This window comes from Amblyomma americanum, chromosome 2, assembly GCF_052857255.1.
Source record: "Amblyomma americanum isolate KBUSLIRL-KWMA chromosome 2, ASM5285725v1, whole genome shotgun sequence".
NCBI lineage: Eukaryota > Metazoa > Arthropoda > Arachnida > Ixodida > Ixodidae > Amblyomma > Amblyomma americanum.
In genome coordinates this window covers 83,854,132-83,879,778 of record NC_135498.1, presented here as the reverse complement: position 1 = coordinate 83,879,778, position 25,647 = coordinate 83,854,132, and the positions used below count along the sequence as shown (strand labels likewise).

Below are 25,647 nucleotides of genomic sequence, written 5' to 3'. Positions count from 1 at the left end.
CTACGGCGATCATGAACAAGCACGCCTTCTCGGCAGTTCCTTTTGCAAATTAAATTGACATTATCTGCATAGAAAAATTTTCCAAGGGTGACAAAGAAGTGCGACTTAAGTATTTGGTTAATCTCTGGCAAAATACTAAGCTAAGCTCGGAGTTTGTTTCTCTGGCATAAAATGAAGCGACAACACCGATTAATTTATTCATCGCTTTTAATTGCATTTTCTATAGCTATCGGTTGCAGCAACCGTGACAGCACGCTGCACTTTGTTAAATGGTTTAGTTTCTTTTAAGAGGGTTTAACTTCCCAAAGCGACTTAAGCTCCGGAAATTTCGACCAACTGGGGTTCTTTAATGCGCACTCACATCGCCCAATACACGCGCCTCTAGAATTTCGCCTCCATAGAATCGAACCCGCGTCTTTCGGGTCAGCAGTCAAGCGGCATAACCACTGGGCCACTGCAGCGGCTACTTTCTGTTAGAGCAAGATAACAAGAAGGATTGGGGGCTGAGAGCGCCCGCGCAGATATTCACTTCTGTCAACTTCGCTGGATACAAAAACAGTGCTGTGAGAGGGGACGAAGAAAGAAGGACAATGGCTGAAAAACCCTGAAAGTTCATTGGAAAAGGCATGGATAATTACGCTTTCAAACTATAACCAGAAGGGCATGCGCTTCCCAGAAAAGAAACATAATTCTTTACTGATGGGAATTCAGATACATACGTAATTTCGCAGTCATGTATAAGAAGTGTAGGAGAGGTCACGCACGTGTCGCTGTCCTTGGTATTTTGACACGCCTCACATATTTCTCTCGCCAACTATTCGTTACGCTTAGACAGAAACTTAGTTCTTTTTAAAATATAGACTGCTTTGATTTTTATCTGAGGAACTGGAATTGTTAGACCACATTTTCTGCAATGCAAATCTGGGTCGGAAGAGAGAGCTTTCTGAACAGGGTCTGAGCTGGCGTACCGTCTTGTTTAAATATTTCCCAGTCTGCCCTATTTAGTAGCTCCAGCTAGTGAACAGGACGCCATAGGTTGCACCCTCAGTACATAGCGCAAACTGCAACTCACGTTTAACTATACACATCTCTTTACTTGATCGGCTTTTTTTTTATCATTGTCTTTCGCAATAAATGTTCTGTTGTTAGTAGCACTTGCCCGTGCTCCTTAGTCCCATCTCGCAGCGCTAATTTACTCAAAGTTGTGGGAACTAGCCCGGCTTTCCGTTTCACTGCAGCGAACTTCATGAAGAGCGTTTTTTTCAATCAGTACGTTCACTTAGTTAACAAAGTTACATTTCTACAACTGTAACACAGGATGTCTTTTTTCACACTTTTTATTCAGGAAACAATGTACATGTCCCGCATGCGCTACCGCACACATGCTTTGCGATCGTTTCATCTTACCTCTCGTAGTCGACGGATGTTGTTTTCCGCCAGCTGCAGAGAAAAGTGTATGCGCGAAATTTAGACACGGATAGCGTAAAGCTGATTCTCGAAGAAAGGTTGACATTTTTTTTTGTTGATAAACTCACTACATTGTTGAATGCCAATATCAAGCCACATTTTCTTTCCGCTACCTTGCTATCCAGGTTTGAAATTATAAATATTCCTTAATTAAGGCTGCGGTTTGCTTGCCTCAGCTGCTTCTCTACACCTCTCCTGGGTGCAAGTGCGCCGGATGATTCTATGGCAAGCCAAAAGCGAAATGGGGACGCTGTGCGTTTCTGCTGCAGTCTCTAAAGTTTTCTCACATGCATGACCTTGATGTGGGCAAGGAACACCACCGGAGGCGGGTTTTTAGTTGGCCACAGCGGGATCGGAGCACCCTTATTACTTTAGCGGCATTCGCATCATTCAAGAGCTGCTGTGTATTTGGTGCTTGGTAACTGAAAACTTATGAATCGAAAGTTATTTGCTCGTTTGTGGTGAATATACAGCAGTTGTAAGATTAATGTAGCTTCGCAAAATCTCCGCTTAGTTCAGAAACACTCTAAGCCACTTGGATTGTTATAACAACATGATAATAATTCGCGATAGCATACCTGATTGAGAGGTATACACACGTCAGGAGGCAGAAACAGACTTTGATAGGAAGGTAAGCCCCGAAATGAATGAATTGTTAGGATAGACAGAGAGGTAGATAGATAAATGTTCGGAGAACTTTTCGGACAGCATGTTGGCAAGTGGATCCCTTTTCGGTGTTTTTTTTTTACAGCCCTTTAACTAATTTGTCGCACACAAGGGCAGTACATAATAAAACTGGAGGACGCTTAAGCTTCGTCTTTAAGAGTGAGACGCGACAGCGTGTCGCAGCGTTGCCGAGGTGTACACGGAACGCCACCGCCCTTTCGGCGCGACGCGTGGCCCGTTGGACAATTTAAGGAAAGGACGCCTGTCTCACATATCTCGGCGGACACCAGAGCCGGGCCGTAAGGAAAGGAAAATAAAATTGACAATTCCTTCTAAGGAAAGGAAATGACGCCTGTTTCACATTTCTCGCTGGACACCCGCATTGCGCCGTAAGGGAAGGAAAAATCAATCGATCAATCAATCAATCTATCTATCAAACAATCAATCAATCAATAGATCTATCAATCAAACCGTCCATCAATCAATCCATCAATGAAGTCACCTATCAATCAATCCTTAACGCTGTTGCGTTAAAATTCCGTCCCTTACGGCGAAGTTCAGGTGTCCACCGAGATGCGCCATTTGTGGCTCACGGCCAAAGACGCTGACGCCGACGACAACGGCTTTTCTGCGACACGAGCTCCTTAACGCGGGTTGCATTTCTTGTACGCCGTGCGCTCACAACTATCTCCCACCCCTTAGACGTCCCCGAAATAGATCATCTCCTCATCGAACTCATGCCACAGCGCACTCGGGATACTAGTCTCTTCACCCTCAACATAAACAGCCACCCGAAGTGCCTGCGGCACGACTTCGCCCGACTATTCACGCTTGACGAGCGAGCCGCACACAAATGCCCCCTCCTGATTTTAGGGGAATTTAACGCCCCGCACACGGCCTAGGGCTACACAGCCGACACCCCCATGGAACGCAGGGTATTGCTCACAGCTCAGCAGGCCGGCTTCTCCCTTCTCACAGACCCCACCACCCCTACTCGCACAGGGAACAGCGTCTGCGTAGACACTACTCCTGACCTCACCTTCATCCACCGCCTCCCTCACGCTGCGTGGTGTAACACCCAGGAGAATTTGGGTAGTGATCACTACATTATCGAGATTCTCCTACAAGCAGGCCCAACACGTAGACCCTCTCGTGATGCACCATCACGAAGTGGGACTCGTTCCGCACCTCCCCAGCAGCCCGCACTCTACACACCATCTCAGGCATAGCTAATTGGTGCGACCAACTCCAGCGTGACGTCCACGCCGTGACTCGCCAACTCCCAGAGGACTGCCTTGCAGACGCAGATGAATTACCGTCTCCTGCACCTATGGGAGAGGCCACGGCGGGTCTCGAACGTAGGTGTCGGCGTCAGCACTAGAATAAAACACTCAGAAGCCGGCTGGCCCGGTTCAACAAGGAGATTGAGACGCATGCTGCAAATCTGTCTCGCCAATATTGGGAATCTCTCTGTAACAAGCTGCACGGCAACATGAGCCTGCCCCAGACCTGGAACCTGTTCCGCCATATCATTGATTCCACTCAGTCCATGACACAGCAGAAACACAACCTCATAAAGCTCATACACACATCCGAGGCCTCCCCGCAGGAACTCCTCGAGGAGCTTCATAATATCTACTTCCCCGCATATCTCTCCACAGACCACCCTGACTACACAGGCTCCCCCAACGACCTTCTCGACCAACGGATCACCGAGGCGGAAGTGAGGGCAGAACTTCAGCGCCTCAACGCGTCCTCAGCTCCAGGCCCCGACGTAGTGTACAAGTCCCTCCGCAACCTCGATTCCTACTCCGTCAAAGTCCTAACCGACTACTTCAACGAATGCTGGCTGCGAGGCGCCCTACCACCTCAGTGGAGAGAAGCCAAGGTTTTCTTTATTCCCAAATACGGCAAACCACTTATCCCTGCTAACCTCCATCCCATCTCTCTTACGTCGTGCCACAAAATTCGGCGCAGTTATGAAAAAAACCGGCGCTCCGCCTAAACGATCGCGCCCGCGCGCTAAAATAAAACAAAAACAGCGGGAAAGGACCCCCGGAGAATGCGTAGCTTTGTGTACTGCTGCACATCAGCTCGCCGGCGCGGCTCCGATGGAAGCATGGCAGCACGAGGCGTCCATTTTTCTCGATTGTCGGAGTTTTTGCTCGTTGTCGACGGAAAGGGGGTAACCTTGACCGCGCCAAAGTGATACCCTCTCCCCTTCGCTCCTGCACCGATGACTCGGCGTGCCGCGAATGACCTAGATTATCCTAGAAGGTGGATTCCGCGATCGACCAATGGGGTCGCGCGCCCGGCGCAAGAAGGAGAAGGATTTTGTGCGGTTGAAGCTGCGTGTATGTGCGCGCCTGCCTTGGCGCGAAGAAGAAAGAGACGCGGTCTGCGCCTATAAATGAGGGGCTGCAACCACTGTCTGTTAGCCCGAGCCGCCGTTTAAGCTTCCAAGAAGCGCGCCCGCTCGACTCCCGAGAGAACACAACTCAACCAGCCAAGGACCAGCGAGACAACGTGCGCCAGTCTGCGGGTCGGCCCCGTCGTGCTCCTCAAGTCGTCGGACTGTCGCAGTGCCCGGTGATCAAATTGTGTTTTCATTATTTCTCTCTCTGTGTGTTAGTGCAGTTAAGGTGCAGGTATTTTGCGAAGTTGTAATCTCTCTCCATTGTTACTTTGCACGAGTTGCATTGTATTTGAAATTCAGCTTGTATATGCTCGTAGGAGTGATTGTGAAATCTTTGTATCTTAGCTGTATAAACTGTTTTGTTCTGTGAACCTTTGGCTCCGACCCATTCTCTGGCTTGCGTCCTGCGAAAGCTGGGCACCAAACGACCAACCCCCTTGTCACTTGGTAGCTGGTCTCCGGCTGAGCTTGCCACGCTGAGTCGAGGGCATCTCCTTTCTGACCAAGACAGCTACCTGCACACGCTCTAAGGGTGTCTGGGAGCGCACGAAAAAGTGCGCGAAGTGGTGACACGTCGTGTGTGGACAAGCTCTTGAAGCGCGTACTCCAGACCCGGCTCAGCCGGTATTTGGAGATCAAGAACCTTATGCCTTCGTGCATGTTTGGTTTCCGCCCGGACTTGTCCACAAAGGACGTCTTTCTGCAACTCAAGCACAACATCCTTGACTCCACCGCGGGCGACACCAAGGCTATCCTCGGCGTCGACCTAACAAAAACTTTCGATAACGGTACCCATGCAGCCATCCTTGAAGGCCTCCACGCCCTAGGCGTAGGCCCGCGCATGTAAAATCACGTCCGAGATTTCCTCTCCGAACGAACAGCCACACTCACCATGGGCGACCACCGGCTGTCCGATGTCTCACTGGGAGCACGGGGAACCCCTCAGGGTGCTGTACTGTCTCCTATCCTCTTTAATATAGCCCTTCTCCAACTCCCCCGCCAACTTGCCCAAATACCCGACATAGATTTCAGCCTCCATGCTGAAGACATCACTATCTGGGCTATCGAGGCAGTGATGCCAACATGAAACACAACCTAAAGTCGGCCCTCAAACTCATCGACTCATACGCTCGCGCGCGCGGCCTATCCTGCTCCCCTTATAAATCAGAACTCTTCTTCTACCGCCCCAGGCCGCACGACCGCGCCAACCCCCCCATCTCACTCACTGTAGGAAACCGCCCCATTCCCCTGGTCTCCAAAATTCGCATCCTGGGCCTCGTCATTCACTCCCATGGCGCGCATGGCAAAGCTATCCAAACTCTCGAGACGCAAGCCCAGCAAGCCACCCGTCTCATTCGACGCGTGGCGAACCGGCGCGCGGGTCTGCGAGAGCGGAACACTCTCCGCCTCACCCAAGCTTACATCACGAGCCGCACGGCGTACTCATTCCCCTACCTCCCCCTAAAGCAGAAGGAGCTGGACCGCATCAACGCGCTCCTCAGGAGCTGCACAAAGGTTGCCCTCCGCCTACCCCCCAGCACCTCTACTGCCCGGCTCCTCAACCTCGATACCCACAACACGTTTGAGGAGCTGGCAAAAGCCACCCTAAAATCACAGCTGACTCGCCTGTCGAGAACCGAGGCAAGCCGTACTCTACTCTGTCAGCTAGGCATCACCCTGATCACCCATCCTACCGATTGTTTCCCCTACCTCCAGACCTACGCTCCTATCTCATCATCCTTCAATCCCTAAGAGCATGCACCTCGAGCACAACAGAGAACGCAGGGCATCCCGCGCCAAAGCCCTGCACAAGATCTACGTCAACAGATTAGAGGAAGCCTACGTAGACGCGGCAGCGTACTCGTCGAGCTCCCGCATGGTTCTTGCCGTCGCTAATTCTCAGACCCGACTAATAGGATCAGGATCGGTCACCACAGACTCATCAGAAATTGCAGAGGAAGCGGCCATTGCACTCGCTCTCAAATTCACATCTGCCACAAAAATTATCTCCGACTCAAAATCCGCCCTATCCAAATTCGCCAAAGGCCTGATATCCCGCTCCACGGCTCGGCTTCTACGCTTGTGGCACCCAATCCATCCCGTAACCTTTATATCGACCCCCGCACACTCAGTCCTCCCGGGTAACGAGTAGGTCCACTCCCTCGCCGGAGGTCTCAATTTCAGGGCCGGAGTTGGACCTCCTCCTCCATCTCAGGAGCGTCTGCTTACGTTCAAAGATAGTCTTAACTACTACCGAGATACCGGGCGCGTTTACGCATCGCCGGCTCCCTCCCTAACCTTAACCCAGGCCTTCCGCTGGTGCCGACTCTAGACAGGAACTGCTCCCTACCCTACTCTTCTTCATGCCCGCTACCGCGATCAATTGCTTTCTTCTTGTAAGCTCTGCGGGAAACCGGGAGACTTCTTTCGTGTCCTCCTCAGATGTCTTACCTTCCCACGCCCTCCATCCCCAACCACGGCGGAGTCATACTGGGAGACTCTCCTGGCCAGCTCCACTGCTCCTGACCAGCGCCGGATAATTACCGACGCCCTGAAGCGGATAGCCCTCCAAGGGCTGTCCTTTGCCCTGTACGGGCAGCCCCGCAAGGGTTGCCTCGCGCCATGTTAGGGGGATTTCCCCCCTCTGTATTTGGCAATAAATGTTTCCACCCCCATCACCTTAAGGCTGTCGCGTTAGAAATTATCCCGTTGTAACTATAAATCCCATGGATGTTTACTGTATACCGGTTAAAAATCCTGGAAATAATTGTTGAGGTTCTTCACCTGCTTTGAATCCGCTAGTTTTCACCCTTTCCTATAAATGGTGACCGCAGAGCATTAAGAGTACCTATGGTATCTCGAAACACTTTGGCTCTGAGAATGTGTTTTTTGCCAAGGTCAAACCCGTATGCACGCCGCAAATTTCCTCCCCAACATGAGAGGTGGAATGCCGCTGAAACTCCTTCACTTGCGTGAATTGAAAGCTGGGCCCTCAGTGCTGTAGCCAGTCACCGTAGACATGGGCTTTAGTTTAGTTGTGCTCCCAAAGTATTGTTCCAAGCTTCTGATGATCGCCTTCTGAGGTCAAGTGCGCCATCGCATGGTTTGAGGGACACTACCTATGACTTCGAAGGAAGATTAAAAATTAAGCGGACGACCCTTGGTTCCCTCTTTTTTTCATTTACGTTCTAATGCACAACAAGCCTTTTCTTTCCTCTACATGTGCGGCGCAGCTGACCCCATTAGTTAAGTGAGGCCGGAAGATACAGCGTAGTTCTGCAGCAAGGACGCCTGCGCCTTAGCAAGAATAGACGTTGTCAGACAGCGAACAGCTGTTAACCAATTGAATGTTTAGCATAAATTTGCCCTGGTGCAGGATGTCTTGTTAAAAAATAGAATGCATGCCTTTGTAAGCATTTATTTTGCACCCTTTTTCCAAGGGCAGAGGGATGTGGCGCCAAGACTGCTATTCGTTCTCGCACTTAGCAAGCGCGGAAAATTTGAAATGAACTTCTCTGTTTTTTTGGACGAAACAGCTCTCACGATGACGGAGAAAGAAAACAAGAATGCTCCACCTGAACGAGTGCGTCCTGGTTGGTAAGCTCCTCAAAAATATCCTTAACTTCATGACCAAGCGTAACCGCTCAACAGGTGAATAACCATTAGCGCGAAAGCTGGTCCGACGATGTTTATAGAGGGTGTGCTGAATACATATTTCACTAACCCACTAGGGTATCCAATATAAACTTCAACTACATCCCCGCGAAATAACGAAACACTTTTACGTTCAAAAACACAAAAAATAAAGGGTACACTTAAGCTCCCCTTAAGAGTGTGACGCGGCAAATCTAATGGTTATTTGCTGCATTTTCTCTTATTTAGCACCACTTCATAAATACACTTCCTCATTAGCATACATTAGTAGATACACTAACCCACGTGATGCGTGACAAGAAACACAAGATCTTTTTTAAACAAGTCGAACGAACATACCGCAATTGCGTAGCGGTAGAGCGTCTGACACGGAATTCAAGGGTTAAGGTGTAAATGGGAAAACATTACTCCATTTTTTTTTCAGCGTTATTTTTTTACTTTACATCCTTATATGTCACAATGACAGTTCAGTAATGCATGGGGGCACAAGTCGCAATTTTCCCGGAGTTTTGATGACTTTCATTCAATAGCTCAATGTGTGACAACGCAACCCTTTAGACCAGTCCTGAATTAGTGTGACAACTTGCGCGGCTTTTGTTCTGAGCGACTGATATGTATTTTTAGCGTAAAAAGCTAAAATGAGACGCAGGGCGTTCCTCGAAGCACCTTCAGTCGACCCTCATCAGAGGGAATATTGATCCTCTTTTTGAGTGTGGAGAATAATTGGAGGGCGCGGTTCAGGTGTCCAACGATATATGAGACAGAAACTGCGCCATTTCCTTTCCACCAAAAACCAATTATTATTATTATTAATAATTGGAGTGATGCTCTATACATACCGACGATGTAGATGGCCAGAAGGAGAAATAGCAGTAGGGCTATGAAGGTGGCCGCCACAGCGCTCTTGTCTACCGGTGGGATCTCAGTGATCTCCTTCTGCCTGTATTTCTACCTGCGCACGGTTCGTTCAACAGAGATCACAGCTTCGCACATGGGCAGTTGAGTGTTCAATGGGGCAAATTTTGCCTCAGGAGGGACAAACACAAAGCGGCTGAACTACGGTTAGTTCGTGGTCCGAAATGCTATGGTAGCGCTAAATGCCCCCAAAAATTTAATGTGACACTTTGTCCATGACAAATGAAAAGTATGAAATTAAAAACCTCGGTATATAGCCTTCCTTTATCCTTTAGTTCAGGTGGAGATGTCAGCGGGAACTCTTAGAGAATAGTGAGTTCTAAATGGATTCTGTCAAAATATTCTCGCCTCTGCACAGAGAAGTACTTATATAAAAATCCCGGCGTAATGTTTTTACTAGCAAACGCGATTAAACATGTACTTCTACGGGCTGCCTGATAGAAGAACACCGGAAATGCACCTGAGCAGTGCTGTAAGTACGCAGGGTTAAGAGATATGTATATATAAGAACGGCACTACGAACTACGAAGTATAGTTAGAACGAAATAAAGAAATTATGAATAATTTAATATTCATTTCTGCTACATCTGCGAAACTTTGCGATCTCGCTGCTTTCTGCGGTACAAACAGATAAATTATGTATTTTTTGCAAGCGTATGAAGTATACTTCGAGCCGGTTCCTGTAAACAAAGGAAGGAAAATATTTGGCATAGAAACGAGCTGTACAGAGTTTTTATAAACGCTATACAGGGCTAATGTGTTCACTTTAAAGGTGATTTAATTTGAATAAGCAGAACAGGCCACACAGGCTCACGAAGGGCTGCGTGGACCGCAAGTCTATTGACACGCTCCGATGGTGGCTCCTTATTTAAAACAATTATCTTTAAAAAATTCCGTAAACTTACAACTAGAACGCTTCGCTTTATCACGAGCGTTTTTTTTTACGAGTGTTGAAGTGAAGAGAAATGTTTTCTCATTTTTAGAGAAGTGTACCGATGAAACGCTGACGCACTGCCTACCTGCTCTCTTCGATGGCCACGAATTCTGTCCTCACAAGACAGAGCCCCCCCCCCCCCCCCCCTTCCTCGTTTGTTTTCGCTAGAGCGGTGTTGACATGTGCATCTGTATCCCGCGCGCATTCGTAACCGTAAACGGCCATATAACCTTGTGGTAAGTTTAATCTCAAACGCTTTAACCGCCCACGCTAGTTCGTTAATTCACTTTCCTGACTATGGAATGCGGCAACCTCCACTTCAAAGCAAAGATAGGGATCTAACGGCATTTTTTTGCCCTTCTTGAAAGAGCTCTTTGGCGCAATACGCAAAGCGAGTGCCGCACTTTGAGCGTAGCCATAAAAAAAGCTCATACGACCAGATCGCACTCAGCACTTAGGAATTATGCACTCGTAGTGCTCGCGCTTTTTTTTACCAGCAAGAAAACTAGGAATTAAGGATCCCATAGAAAGAAATTAAACAAGCAGAACAATTTCATCGTGTAAAGAAAAATAACTGAACGCTTTTACGTTATTGCAGAGAACTTGCACTGCCCTCGCCTTTGAATAGACAATGCTAAAGAACGATGAAATTTTCTTGTTCTGCTAAGTGCTAAATTATTCTGTAATGGTTGAACACTGTTTCTTATTGTAGCAACTGCACTGGGCTGCGAAGATGGATAGCTCTAAATTAGGTGTCAGAAGTGTCGACACAGTGAGCAAGCATAGCTGTTAGTAAATGCTCCCAGTCAAACCGCGCCTCCTTCGTTGCTCTAGCGGCTTTGTCGCAATGTAGAATTACTGCTCGAGATACGAGCTGGTTGCAGCTTCATGCCACATACAGTGATCAAAACTTACGCAGCTGTAAAGTTATAGAAACTACATAGACTTCCTTTGCGGCCGTGGCTGTGAATAGGTAGAGGACTATTAGGTTACCCCTGCCGAGTTTTCTTCCACTGTAGAAGTTTAGGTTGAATACATTAATCATAGGCAATGTTGTCTACAAACAGCAATAAATCTACGGAAACTAACCTTATTGAGGCACACGCAATTTAAAATTTCATGACAACAATCCAACACGGCATAGAAAGGCAGCGGAGAGGTTGCCACAATCGTGATTTGTTGGAGGATTTCACCGCTGAGTTCTACCTGCGCTATTGCGATTTAAATGCCTTTGAAAAACAATTTGAGTGCACGGCCCTAAGATAAATTCCAGTCCACTTTTAGTGCTTTGAAAGTAGAACTTAGCATTCCTGCGTTAAGAACATATGAAAGAGTTCGCTATTGAGCATCCGAATGTTTTAGATGGAATTGTTTTATTTTCTTATCCTCTTTGATTTGATGGTGCTTAAAGATTGCTTCTGCCATTGGGCTGAGCCTTCACAGTTTTGCGCTTTTTTATACAATTTTGTTTTTGATCACGGCAGAAACTTAACCGGATGCCTCGACTTCATACCTTAAGACTTCTAGCGAGTCTGCTCTCACGCGGCGTCCACCAGCCATTTTAGCTGCATCCATCTAAAAAGGAAGAGAAACAAACGCAATTAAGAGCAGTGCCTTCAAATGTGACCTAGAAAATATCGGTTTCGCTTCGTATACGCTGCAACAGCTCAAAGGATTGCGTCGAGAAACATTCCAGAAAAATGTGACACCTAACAGGGAGGAAGACGTTAAGGTGCATCATTCTTTTCCATACGGTTGCGATGCTATATCCCGAGAAGCAGAATACACCTTGGTTTTGGCGCGAGCTAAAAAACTTGGTATCTAAGCTTTCAGTTAACAATTTGATGAACTATTAGTTTTCTAAGTTCCGAAAAATGAGGATGTACACGACATTTCTTAAAGCCCGGTCTTCAAGAAGACCTTTAATGAGATAATTGGATGCAGATTTGCAGAGGAGAAAATGCATCATTTTGGGTAAGTTGTACAGCTGTAAAACCTACAGTCCATAATTACAGGGGCTTAATATTTAGCACAAAAGAAGACAGTGGTGTTTTGTGGTTTTTTGAGTAATTTTCGAGAGCAAAAGATACAACGTGGACTTGATAAACATCGTGCCCTCCTGAGAGTCATCTAGCATCCTTCAAATGCTTGACTCGATCCTTCAGAGACTTGTTTGAAAATCCACTGGCGTATTTTTATGCCTGCCGTCAATGTCTCTGGTGCACAATTATGCTCGTATTGAGCTAGATAAAAACGTTCGCAGATGCGGATGAGTGTGGAACGAAAATCGGCGATATTAGAATTGTTGCCTCTGCATACCGAACAATTACGATTACATTCTATGATACTAGTCCTTCTTATAAAACAGATTTGAATGAAATACGTATTGTAGGTTTTGTGAACTGTCATTTCTAAACCTCCACAGCAAAAGCACGAAAACACATCAGCCGCACTGGAGGAGGCTACCATTGAGCTTTATAAAGCCGCGGAACGACGCACGAGATTAAAAACGCAGAAAACCGAGTGACTCCGCCGTCTAATGCAGGAGAAGCTGTGGTACCCTCCTCTTTTGGCGAAAGCTGCATTACACAGACCACCTGTTCAGGACACTGAAAACTTTGTACCAGCCCACGACACCACCTGCGACACGAAAACAAACCAACTACAACGTCTTGCCGAGGCAAGAAGACAGGCTAGTGTATGCTTGATACGATTTTTCATTGAAACGCGTTTTTACTTTTTAATACATACGCGTTTTGTTAAACATATGACAGGTACAGTACTCTTATTTTTCATTTCTGTTTCTACCCGTTCCCATGAGCGTACCACCATGCAAAGCTTTTTTTTTTGCAAGTGCAATCGTATCATTGACATCGAACCTGGGTGTCGTGTCGAATATAGACGCATATCCTATTAGCCAAGGTTGATGAAGTTGCAATTAAAAAAAATGCCACTGGGGAAATATTGTTCGACAGTGGTTTTTGAACAAAGTTTTTGCTGAGAGCTGGCCTCTATCATCTCTAACCTCCTTCCGCCATTCGCTTTGCGGAAATAATGACCTTCCATTTAGTTGCTATTGTCTCGCGTGGCTTATATACTAATATAATATTTACCAGTGAAAGTTTACTAAAGATTGCTGCAGTAGTAACTGTGCCAATCGCGAAGATTTCGTAAGCATAATTACGCGAATAAAAGAGCGAAATGCATCAACACATACTACCCATTCTTCATCAAAATTCATCAACAGCTGATTTATGCAGGCTCGGCAAATATAAGGTGGTTCGTAGGTATTTCAAAAAGAACGAACATATCAAAAGATCAACAGCAGCTCTGCATGGCTGAGCGGCATGTCGTCTTCCTGGTTCTTGTAAAAGGGGCAAATGTTCCCATATGTACGAAGAACAATTACCTGAAGACTACAAAAACACGCACAGATCCCTGTCTGAAGTCCGTTGTAATAGTGAAATAAATCTTTAGGGCCAACTAGTCATGCGTTTGGAGATGATTGATATAAAAATTCTAAAATCGTAAGCATCATTCAGGAGTGCCACACACATGCATCCAAGACACGCATTCCAAACTGATCCTAATGGGAGAGGATCCCTCGATGCTTTCATTGATTGGCTTAATCCGCAAACGCGGATGTGTCAATCACCTACACCTCAAAAGTGTCGCTGTTCCAGCCTTAAAGGGAGTGTGCCCGACACATACCAAAACGCCCTTGAAAACGTGGCCATATATGTTGGTGCATGCCTCTAGCATTACCGACCAGGCTACAGCGTAGATAGTTTCGGTGATGCTCCTATTCTGAAACCAACGCTGCAATTCGAATACTGCCGCACTTGAGTATTAGCTCTCATTAAACGGTGGCACTCTTTGTCGTTTGGCAATTGAGCGTAATAATACTTTCAGACTCTATCTGGCAAAGGCGATAACGATCACACTGTTTTGTAAAATGTTGTTTCCGTGTGCGTTGTGTTTTTAGTTTAAAAACCGGTGTACGAACGGTTCCTCGAGGGACCAAGGTTAAAAGATGAATCCAGTTCATCTGTCCTACTAAACATGGGCTCCGGGGTCAAGTGATGCGTGCCGGTCGGATTCGGTTTCAATAAGCTTCGGTTATCGCAGGGAGCTCCTGACACGGTGTCTCGTACTTCTCTATATTATGTCGATATGTAGCGTTTCACAGTTCCAAAGCGCATATCGGCTATGGCGGACGTCAAACTAAAGCGGCGCACATTACTACTTCCGAGTACCTGCTGCTATGTAGCATGCACTAACATCGCACAACACGAGTACATTTTATCACCTTGGTTCCAACAAAATACTAGCACCGCTGCCTAGATTATCAGAAATTCATCTTGGCAAGAGAATCGTATCTCCCATCTCGGGTTTTCTTTTTCAATAACTATTTTCATAAATATGCAAAACTTAAGCGGCCTTGCCTTCGTTCCAGTTGGCGCTCCGTAGGGACACTCCAACGCGTAGCTTATTTCTAGGCCTACACTTATAAGCACTTATCAGATGTGTACAAACCCAGAGCAATATCATCCGTCGTCATTTTTCTTGTATGTTCGCACACGCCCAGCGCGGCACTGCCCGTTCATCGTCGTCTTCTACGTGGCACTCACCCGGTGGTTCAGACCTGAGCAAAATCATCTCTTGTGTGCACGCTGCTGGCGTAGCGCAAATTTTCGTCCCGCGGTACGTCCCGCTCGCCGATGTTTTCTACGAGCGCAAATACGTGTTTTCGCACTGATTCAAATGTAGTAAACACTGAAGTTTTTTTTACGGTCTAACCATCCCACTTCAGTTTTCAAATTTTAAGGTTTAATATTGTCTTCCTGACATATGTGCCGCTGCGATAGCCAGTGACGTATACCCGCATAAACGAGATTTAGGTCAATAACTTCTCAACTAGTTCCACACAGTTGAGCAGAAATTTTCTCAAAGCGACCCTTCCGTACAGTGAGTGCTGCGCTAAGAATCCTGTCAGGCGAGTAGATTCCATCTCCGTTCATGGCATTTGGAAGATCGTGGGACTCAAGATCAGGTGCCGGGTATGGGCGACTTAGCTCTGACTTTGGCGCCAGTGGAAGCGAAGGTTGGGAAGATTTCTCTTAACGTGGAAGCCGCCTTGGCTTAGTTGCCTCCGGCTGGACTAGCCATCGGAGTCCGTCCACACTTTACCCGCTATTACGCGATCACCTGCGGCACATTGCACTTGCCTCATGCTACCATCCTGGTCACCGGGCGGGGCACGTGGTCGCGCAGTGTTGGCCGTAGCTGCTCGAATAAAACGGGTAAGAGGCCGGCGTCGTGACACATAAGGCATACTTCGAAAAACAGCGCGAACAAACGACGGGCTGCGTCCTTCGTCTTTTCAGGATGCCGTAGGAAATCGCTCAAATGTCCGTATTACATCATGCATCCGTCGCGAGTAGGAACATCAATGCCCTCAAGGCTGACGCGGAGCGTGGCCAGAGTCCGCACACGTGTGGCGGGCCTAAAAGCACAAGAGTTTGATGCTCCGAAAAACCATTACGCTGAAAAATCTGCCGGAAGGCTCGGTCGAAAAGCGCCTGAAATGTGCGCAGACATACTAGCACCACAAACGCAAACCATTCATAAGGGACATGCACAAAGGCAACTATCTACAAAATAACACCCATTGCTACACATTAGTCAGATTCCAAAGCAGGGACTGGAGCTCTGCCAAACCAGAAAACAGCCTTGCTCGCAATCATCATGCAATTGCGTCCTCCTTGCACTACACGGTTAGCGCTGATCGCTCACCTTTCCCTCGAGGAAAGCGCTGAAGAATTGTTTTCCCAGCGTATTAGAAATGTAGTCCAGCAGCATCTTTATTCTGAATTTTTGTTTTCAATCGTAAATTTGCCAACCAGTTAACATGCATCACGCACTACGTATGCGGCATATTTTATTTTTGCTCTTCATTTTCAATATTCGAACCTTCGAAGTTAATAGCACGTGCGAAAACTGCGTGGCCGCACATTCACGTCGGAGAATACAGCCAATAGCAAAGAACGACCAGCTTCTTTGCGAGTTTAATGCTTCCCACAGAGACATGAGAGCGAGGTCTAATAATGGTAATGATGACGGTAAAGATGATTTAGATTTTTGCCATTTCTAAAGAAGATGAGCCCCAGGCAAGGATAAAGCTTGCACCCGTTGCATCAACAATGGATGCCAGGCGGCACTAGTGATCGAACCGCATGCGAGGGGATACTCAAAACATTAGGGCACCACTCGGTGAGGACTAAGAATCAGTGTCTGAAAATCTTCGCGCTTAGGAGATCGGCTGCGACGGTAAAATGTGTGTTCGTTTCAGCCTTTCTTGCAATGTGCCAAAGAAAAAGCAAAACCTCAAAGGAGCTCATGGTTTCAACAAAACGCCTCTTCAACACATTCAGCCTTAGCACATGCAGATGGTACACTGTGCGCTTCCAAATGGTATGTACGGTGCGGTGTATTTCACCCTAAAAAAGCTGAGCCCCAGGCAAAGAGAAATGTTATGGCCATTGCATCAGCAATGGATGGCAGGTGGTATTATGGGTGTATATGTAACCTCCGTCCGTGTGGTTGCACAATTGATAGCGTATTCATCGACTTTTGGCGTAGAGCTCAAACAAAGTAAAAGAAATTGTACTTACAGTTGCATGAAACTATTAGAAACGAGGCCGGAGCCCTATTCACGCAGGAGCAGCGTAGAAAAAACAAGGTTTTCAGCTTCTTCTTCTCCTTCTTCTTTGTTAAGTTTGCTGCGAGACCGTTGAGCCGTTTCATAAAAGGGCCTACATAAAGTACACAAGATGAGTGCTGGCTTTTGTTTTCTGAGTTTTCTGCACGTTTATCACACTGTTGCCTTAAAAATGTACCCTTAACTAGCATGTTTAGCGGTAGTATCAGTAGCTGTAGTAGCTGCACTCGCGCAACAAATGGTACTGTCGAACATCGTTAAGGTGTCAAACTATTCTACTCAATGTACAGCACCAAAGAGTAGTAAAGCTGTCAATGCGTTTTCCTGCTGGTATTTGGTTTATTTTTGTTGCTGTTTCGCAGCGGTTTTCAGTTAGCTTTCAATTGGTTACCTTTTCTTATTTTGCTCACTCCAGTATTTTTAGGCATTTGGCTTAACTAAGCGCAAAAAAGAAAAAAAGTTGACGCAGCTCTCTAAGTGTACAAAAAAAAATTAAATGTTGTGCTTTGGAGCGCATGGAAGGAGCAAGCAGAAATCGAAAAAATATTCCTGTAAAAAAAAAGCTCGCAGCAGACGCCATAAAATGTTACGGTTTTGCCGAGAAACATCATGCGGCAGAATGGGTTAAAAAATCTAGAAATGTATAATCGTGCTGCTTACGCGATCAATGGGGAGTCAGTGCAGCAACAGTAATTTTTTAGCTCAGACTACAGATTTTTGCATCAAGTTGCCATCGAAGGTGGTCTCAGCTTTGAAAAATTAATGCTTCACCTTTTTCCGAGTAGCTCCTATTTCGCACTTGCGCCCACAAGAAGAAGACGAAGAATTATCATCGGTAGTCGCTTTTTTCTAGCAACAGTGATCTTGGTCTGAAAACTGTTATTACTAAAGAGTGGTCATCAAGTTGGTCCATATAAGTTGTCCAAATGGTGATGCCTTTCGGACACATGATCTGTAAGAGGCGAGAGTACCATGCCGCGGAAGCTGCCGCGTGAAAATCGATCAGTGCACTCGTAGGTATGGCACGCAAATTAACTGCCGCTGGAACGTATCCATCACAACCATTCCTCAACTCTGCACCCTCGAAGCAGATGGAAACCACCCTACCAAGATGTCGATATCTGCCACCCGAGATGTTCAGCGGGGAGCCCGCTGCCCGAAACAAGCCGCCTGCCTGCCAACAGAGTTGTGGCAGGAGCGTACATGATGCCAGCTTGGACACTTTCCAGCGACAACTGTCTACAGGGCGCAAGAATGTCAACTGTGCGATCGATTTAGCTTTTCCAGCGACTATTCATTCGATAGACCAGCCCGATGCCCATTCATCCAGTCGCCGCTGGAGTCGGCACCATCCTCGAGAAAGAAGGGAGCAGCCTCAGAGTGACCGCATAGTTAGTGCCCCAGAGGGTTGCTTGACGTCCCAGCGCGTAACCTCCCCAAGTTCTTCACCCGCTCCTGCTGATATCGGGGTTACACGCACTGTTGACGCCTACATTGAACCACTGGGTGTAAGTACCCGGAGCGTCCCAGCGAAACCAGTGGGCAGTTCAGTTGCTCGACCCCCTGTTATTAAGCCGGTTACAAAACTGTCTCCACGTGAAGCGGGAAGCGTGCCGACAGAGGTGGTTACAGTTTCACCGACGTCAGGGCGCATGTTGCGACCAGAGGATATACGGCCGGAAAGCAGGCCCGGCAGCGGTTTTCAGAACACTGTTTTGCGAAAACCAAGTAGGCAAACCGTTGGGAAGGATGCCGGAAGTCCATCGCCAGCAACGCTTTTCCTTCATCGAGAACGTCAAAGCCAACGTTCTAGCCCTGCTCGCAAGAGCCTAAAGAAACATGTAAGTCGACTTACTGCGGGCATTTCATGTTTATCGGACGAATTTTTTAATGCGGTACTATAAAAATAGCTGTGAATCGGAGGTGGTCATTAGGAGCCTTTTCATCTGTACTGTACTCCATCGATGCATCGTTAGTTTGTACAATTGCCAAAAAGGAGTCTCCTTGAAAAAAAAAACGTATCTGCCTCTTACAAGAATACAATTTAGGCTAGGCTAAGCCATAATAATTTCTCTTCTATGCTTATTCGTTGGAAAAGCAGGGATAAATTTTCAGTAGGGTTGGAGAAAAAAATTCACAGGCAGCATTTTTATGTTGGATTCCTGCGATTGGTACTGAAAGAAGTTTAAGCTTGACCGATAACAAGTCAATCTTTTTTTCGACGTCCTCCTTATCTGTAAATCATTGTGAACTATTGTAAACTATTGTGAACATATGCATGGAAACATAAGCTTGCGCTACGCAATGCCCCACTAATAGACAATTGGAAGACGGTGCAACTTCTGTACCAAATTAATCTCTGCTACTCAGAGGACATGAAAGGTGGTTATAATGACGTTTGAACCCCCTTGCGGACAGACCTGTGCACGCGTATGGATAACAACACTCTATGCTTCAGGCGCATAGGAAAATCTTGGTTTTAAATTTTGTCCTGCGCTCGCACCGAGTAAAGACTGCCATGAAAAGCCAATACGTTGTGTTTTTGACAATAAAAGGCAGAAAAGTGTAAGTATCTTGTAGTGATCTGCAAATATATTGATTGATAAGATGCAATCTTACAATCTGAGAAAATTGCGTTCAAAAAATACTTCCCATTGAAAAAAATGCGCTTGTCTACAATTTTTCGGTATGACGAACCATCAAACTGGATTTGCAGTCCAAATTTCAGGCCACCTAGACTACTTAGCCTATGAAAAGCTGCTAAATGATACGAGAACTGAAGGAGTTTCGAGGATGCCTATATGACTGCGACATTCTGATCTAGGGAAACGACAAGAGAACATAAAGTCTCCTTTCAAATGGACAGTAAAATTACAAAAAGGAAGTCATGGGTCATGGTGATTCATATATTAAAATCTAAAATAATCAGACATGTAACACTTCTGATCTGGGGATCATACCATTTGAGGACTTTCATTTGTGGGCTTTATATAACGGCACATACATCATCACATTTAGAGTTAAATGGGTGCCGCCTGTTACACTACGCTGCTGAGCATACTCAGAGGATGTAGTGTAAAGGGGATAATAAGCACTGGTGTGATGCAAATTTCAATAAAGAAGTCTCTGTACAAAATTCAGGTAGTTTAGTGCGAGAAATGCGCATAGACCTTACATTCAGCTTCAGCGCAAAAGTGAAGGACACACATTGTGCAAGAATAGTTATGAAAGAGAACAAAGGCACAAATATTTCGTTATAAACTATGATTGCGTGTTATAGAGGAACTTCTTAATTTCAAGCAAAATACTTTTGATATCTGATTTCAGCGAACACTTACGAGCAGCCAGTCGAAAAAGTGGTTCTGAATAAACATGATAATGCGATCGGGCACATTTTGTTTCATGAAAGCTCAAATATTTTCACCTCTTCGCCTATTTTTCCGCCGCTGTCCATCATTCCAGTATTCGCCGTACCTTTACAACCATTCGCGGTGCCTATTCAGATTGACGGAAGTGCTTCGTTCGCATGGGCCTAAAATCAGCACACGTGTTCGTGAGCGGCCACTGCCCGATATAGATAGCAATTCATGGAAAACACTGGCCACATTTCCATTCGCCAGTTAATACAGTGCCGTTTATCCTGAAAAAAGATTGTCCAATGAAATCCTCCTGGTGGAATAAACCTGGCGAAAAATTGCGTGTTAAAATCATTCGTTACAAAAGAAAGGGATAAAATGACGGTGTAGCTAAAGGACAGAACTTGATTGGCTGGTAGGCTGAAGGGCCCTGACTGGGAGCTGTCCAGAATTCTTGGTAATGTTTAACCAGGGCGCATCTCACAAAGGTGGCAAAGCTTTATGTGGTCGCGTTTCTGAAAACACGACCTCTTGGAGCTAAACATGTCGCGGACTGCTCACACCCTTGCGGACCAAAGCATGTTTGATCTCGTCGGAGTCATAATATAAAACGCTGTTATTTTTGTTCGGCTGTGATACTAAGGAAGAGATACACAAAATGGCTTCGTAGTTTATGCATTTGGTGTAATCATGCTGCTTTGTTCAGCAAACACCGCCCCGCCTTCTTGTCTGCAGATGCCGGACCACGGGCATCTCTTTCGGGCTTCACCTTTCGACTCCCATGCCGCACGCTTGGATTTTCGTTCATCGTCTCCATTGAGCTCCGGTGCAGCGACACCGGTAGTGCCATCCCCACACCACACACGACCTATGGGCAGTGCGTCTCCACCGACATCGCCCACCAAGTCTAAGAAGGTATTTGGCGCCACCAACAGGCGCCAAAATTTATGTACGTTTTAACAGCTGAAAGTCTCGGGTCTACATGAAAGCTGCCATTTAGCCTGGCAAGTATTTCGAGACATATGAGAACGAGTATAGGCACAGATATTCTGTGGAACTGCCAGTTGACCGTGGATTTAGTCAAGCGCCATTTTGAAGTGAGATGTAAGCGAAGCGCCACAGGTATACACAGATATACCTTACACAGGTATACCTCACAGGTATGCAAACTATTAAAAAAGAAAAACAAATCTACTCAATTTTTCTCTAGCAAATTTTGATGGTTTTTCGTTGTGTGGTTCTGTTGTAATTGGTGTAGAAGCAAAAGGAACGTCCATTGTTATTAAATTTACAGTTGAAGATAGAATATTGTACCACCCAACTCTGTTCATGATCGAAAATTTGATGATGATTTCAGAAATGTTAAGGTCTCCGTGATTACTTGAGATTAGAGAACGACTGTCTTCGCTTCATTGAAGCAACCATATTTACTGCGAATATGAAAAAATGACGGTGCTTTTAGATCCGTAGGGTTTAGCTGCAGCTCTCCGCCTGCAACTGCGAAAATCAGCTCGCTTTTACCGCTCTCATGATGTTACCTGAAATATGCAGAATTTTAACATACAACCTGCATTCAATTTTTATGTAACGAACTTTTGAAAGATTATACCGTGTGAGAAACGTGTGATGTCAATCGCTGGGAAGTGTTCTGAATATAGCCTTCACTCGCCCAAAACGCAAAAGGTTTCACTAAAATATTCAAAGCGTTATTATAGCAGTCTGCACTCTATTCTAAGCACGGTGCAATAAATTGCGAGGGTTGCTCAGAAAGCAAGAAAGAAGAGATTTTTGAATCTCATGCTCTAGTAGAACGGCCTCTTGGGGAGACCTGGCCAGAAAGTTTGCAACGAAGATCTTGCACACCCTCCACCAGTTTCTCGTGCAGCTGTGCATTCAGGGGGCAGCGATGTAATCAAGTTCTGTATACGACTTGTTTGTCGCAAGCTGAGGGAGCAGGAAAGCGTATTACGGAACAATGTGAGTCATGCAGCGCCTAAACGTTACGCAGAAATCGGCAAATAAGGACATTACAAGTTTCAGTACTATTCGCGCAATGCAATAAAGTTTAAACCACTGTATATTATAGCCTGGCACATTGAAGGCTCATTGCGGAAGATCATGGTGGTGTGGTTTGGCCACAGGCGACCTGTTGTGCGTCATGCGATCTAGAAATCTACGAGTTACGAAGACGATACATTTGGAGGCCACGAGGACTCTTGGTTGCAGATCATTGGTACAACATTAGAATCAACCTTGCAACCAAATTATTTTTTTTTCTCTGGAGATAGCAAACGTTGTAGTGGGACTGCAATAATCCCCTACACCAGTTATATGAATTGATTGCGATAATAGCTGCGGCGGTAAATGCCTATGTTCATTATCATTGTGTTTTCTTGCTCACTTCAGCAATTATAAACTGCGGTTCATTACCAGCTATGCAGCTAATGAATGCAGCGATGAGTTAGAAGTGGAACATTCGCGTCGAGTGCAACAGGGCCGCGGTTCAAATCCAGCTCGTGCGGTATTCTCATCGAAAATTTAAAAAAAAAAACAGCTATTCACAAGACTATGGAATGTTACGTATCCGACGGCTAGACGCCGATGGCGGCAGGACGACCGGCCCAAGGAACAGACGACCCACGCAGCGCCAGGAAGACAATGACCTTTATTCTTTCAGCGACGCGCTTTTTGAGCGCTAAGCAGCCAATCAGGGAGTGGCAAAAGAAATGAATATATCGTGGCAAGCGGGGCAATCTTATCTGCAGATTACAACGGAGACTGCGACCAGCACCGCGAATGTTACAGGAATTGCATTAGAAGTCCTGGAGTGCTGCGCTATCTCGGTGGCCAGAACAGACAGCACACTCTGTCACAAGAACAGGATTTGGCGGTACTGTTAAAGCACTGGCCACAGCCTCCTATACGAACGCGCAAATTAGACCCTCGGCCCTAAGTTCCCAGCAGCTGCTGAGCAGCTGAGTGCGCGGCGGCCATACCTGTTACGCAGAGGCGGCTACAAAGAATCTCTGGCTACTGACAGGCTGCCATTGTGAACTGACTCTGGCAACATTTAACGCAAGAAGCTTATCCGTTGAGGCTAGTCACGCAATACGGTTCGAGCAACTAGCGGGTAATAAGTTGGATGTACTAGGGCTTAGTGAGATAGGAAGCACTGATAAGGCGCATACAGTGTTAATAGGTGGCACGTGCTATGTTATTGGTGGTTAGCGGATGGACAAAAATGGGGTTGGGGTTTTTCATGAATAAAGATAATACGGCCAACATAGAGGACTTCTATACAATTAACGGTCAGTGGGAGTTATTCTGCTCAAGATTAAAAAAAGTACAGACTGCGGGCGGTAATGGCCTAAACGCCTACATCGAGCCGTGATGAACAGATCGTATAAATCTTCTTAGAACACGTGGAATCGACAATGAGCAAAGTGAAATCACTGTACAGTGTGTCTTTGGACAATTTCACTGCCAAGGGAGACGAGAAGGAAGCTGGAGACCAGGCATTACGGGACTATGGCATAGGCGCACGCATTAGCAGCGCGGAGTTATTAGTAAACTTCGAAATGATAAAGAATTTACGTATCATCAATACCTTCTTAAGAAAACAAGAGAACAGAAAGTGGACCTGGAAGAGCCCCAATGGTGAGACTAAAAATGAAATCGACTTCAAAATATGCTCTCAGCCTGGCAATGTGCAGGATGTGGAGGTCCTCGGAAAATTGCGTTGTTGGAACCACAGGATAATACTGTAAGGAATTAGCCTAGACTTGAAGAGGGAACCGATGAAGCTAGTGAGGCGGAAGTCCTTTGACGTGTTTGCGTAAAATGGTAAAGTAGAAGAAATGACGATCTCCCCGCCGAAAAGATTTTCTGCTCCACCATCGGAGGACAAACTTGGCGCTCAAGCAATGAACAAATATCTCTCAGCTATCATTACTGAGTCCGCAGCAGAGGCAGGCGGTATGACGGCACTACCGGATACCGGAAAACTCTCTTAGTAGATGAGAACGCGGCATAGTGATTGAAACCATTCACTTCAATGCAGACCATGTGTTCTACATCTCGCTTTCAGGGGGGTCACAGCATACCTCCTCAGCAAATCAGTGCAGTGTTCTGTAGCCTATGAAAATTTCACGAGAACGATGTGAAAATAAAATCTTCCTGTGGGTTACGATTCGAGGCCTGTTAAAATTATCATATGGCTGGGTTATTATTCAGGGGCAGCAGCTCTAAAACTCGAATCTCAGTGCATTTTTTGAATATAAGATAAGTTATCTAGTTTTGAAACAAGGCGTAATTATCGCTTCAATTACATACAAAAAGAATGCGCGGAAATTAAATAGGTTTCTCGTTTTATTGTTCACGTTATTATCCAGTGTCCCATAGAAGTAGCATATTATCATCGCCAGCTTTTCGTCTACGGCAGTGCATTTAGTATTACTCTTCGGAGTGGAAAAAAATTTGCGCTCTCGGCTTTTTCACGTTGTCAAGACGTCTTTTCCGACGTCTCATTAGCGGTCCTTACCCAATAGCAACAACTACGGGTGATTATTTTTGTGCAGCAGAGGACAAGGCGGAATTTCCTGGGGATGTCGCATCACACCACGTGGGAGCTAACGGGACTCATCGTGTCAATAATAATCGTCGCTGCAGTGATGACCGGCCTCGTCATTATCCGAAACCACACTGTACAGAAACTCGGTGGAGCAGAAGGCGCCAAGTCAAGCAAGGCAGAGCCGTCCCCGACTTCTGGTGTGGGACCCCCGCGTGTGGCCGTCGATCCTGCTGGGGTTCAGACTATGGAGCAGTCGACAGCTTCAGTTGTCCTTGACTGGCAAGAGAATTCCTCTTCAAGAGGCACCACCTGAAAACACCGTGTTCGCACGATTAAAGTGTTATATCTAAGCTTTAGTATTATTCAGTGCAAGATTTTGATAGGAGGCACCGGCAATGGCGCATGGTTCCTCAGAAAAGAAAATAAAATGGATGAAAGAGCCGCCGCAGGTTTTATGCTAACAGAACGTAATAAGTGCACCAGTATTTTATTTCAGACGTGACGCTTATTCAAAACTGTAATAAGCGCATGATTTAGTTGTACCTGAAATGCGGCGCTCGATAAATGGTTTAACTAAACGTGTATTTACTAGATTACTACTATGCTGCACAGGAATTAATGGCACGGAAAGTGGAACAAATATACTGTTCAATTCCTACAAGATGTATAAACATCATGATCAAAGGTTCTGTATTATCGTCTGCCTTTAGAGGATGTTGTGCCTCCGAAATAGGCAATAAAATATGCAAAGTAGAACCGCTCGGTTTTTCATTGCGGAAAACAAAGAATCATCTGTCCTGGAAACACTTTAAAAAATTGTACTCTCTTCATTTATTTGCGAAGATATGTAGAGCGTTTGTAAAAGATGAATATTCGTGACAAAAAACTTTGTTGTAAGCCGGAAAGCTATAACACATAACAGACGGCATTTTTTATTCTTTTTTAGTA

The 25,647-nt window shown here is 46.0% G+C and overlaps 1 protein-coding gene across 1 annotated transcript; it reads left to right on the top strand.

Moving 5' to 3' along the window:
- Nucleotides 1-17,848: 17,848 nt before the first annotated feature.
- Nucleotides 17,849-25,087, top strand: LOC144118745 (uncharacterized). Its single transcript, XM_077651588.1, has 3 exons — nucleotides 17,849-18,614; nucleotides 20,865-21,044; nucleotides 24,707-25,087. Exons 1-3 carry the CDS (start codon nucleotides 17,865-17,867, stop codon nucleotides 25,010-25,012), a joined length of 1,236 nt encoding a protein of 411 aa, XP_077507714.1. The 5' UTR covers nucleotides 17,849-17,864; the 3' UTR covers nucleotides 25,013-25,087.
- Nucleotides 25,088-25,647: the final 560 nt, after the last annotated feature.

Excerpts from the sequence above, each read along its gene's own strand:
- LOC144118745 (XM_077651588.1), top strand. The coding sequence starts at position 17,865 with ATGGAAACCACCCTACCAAGATGTCGATATCTGCCACCCGAGATGTTC. Across the intron at positions 18,615-20,864 it reads GCAAGAGCCTAAAGAAACAT|ATGCCGGACCACGGGCATCT; the intron begins GTAAGTCGACTT and ends TCTTGTCTGCAG. Across the intron at positions 21,045-24,706 it reads CGCCCACCAAGTCTAAGAAG|CAGAGGACAAGGCGGAATTT; the intron begins GTATTTGGCGCC and ends ATTTTTGTGCAG.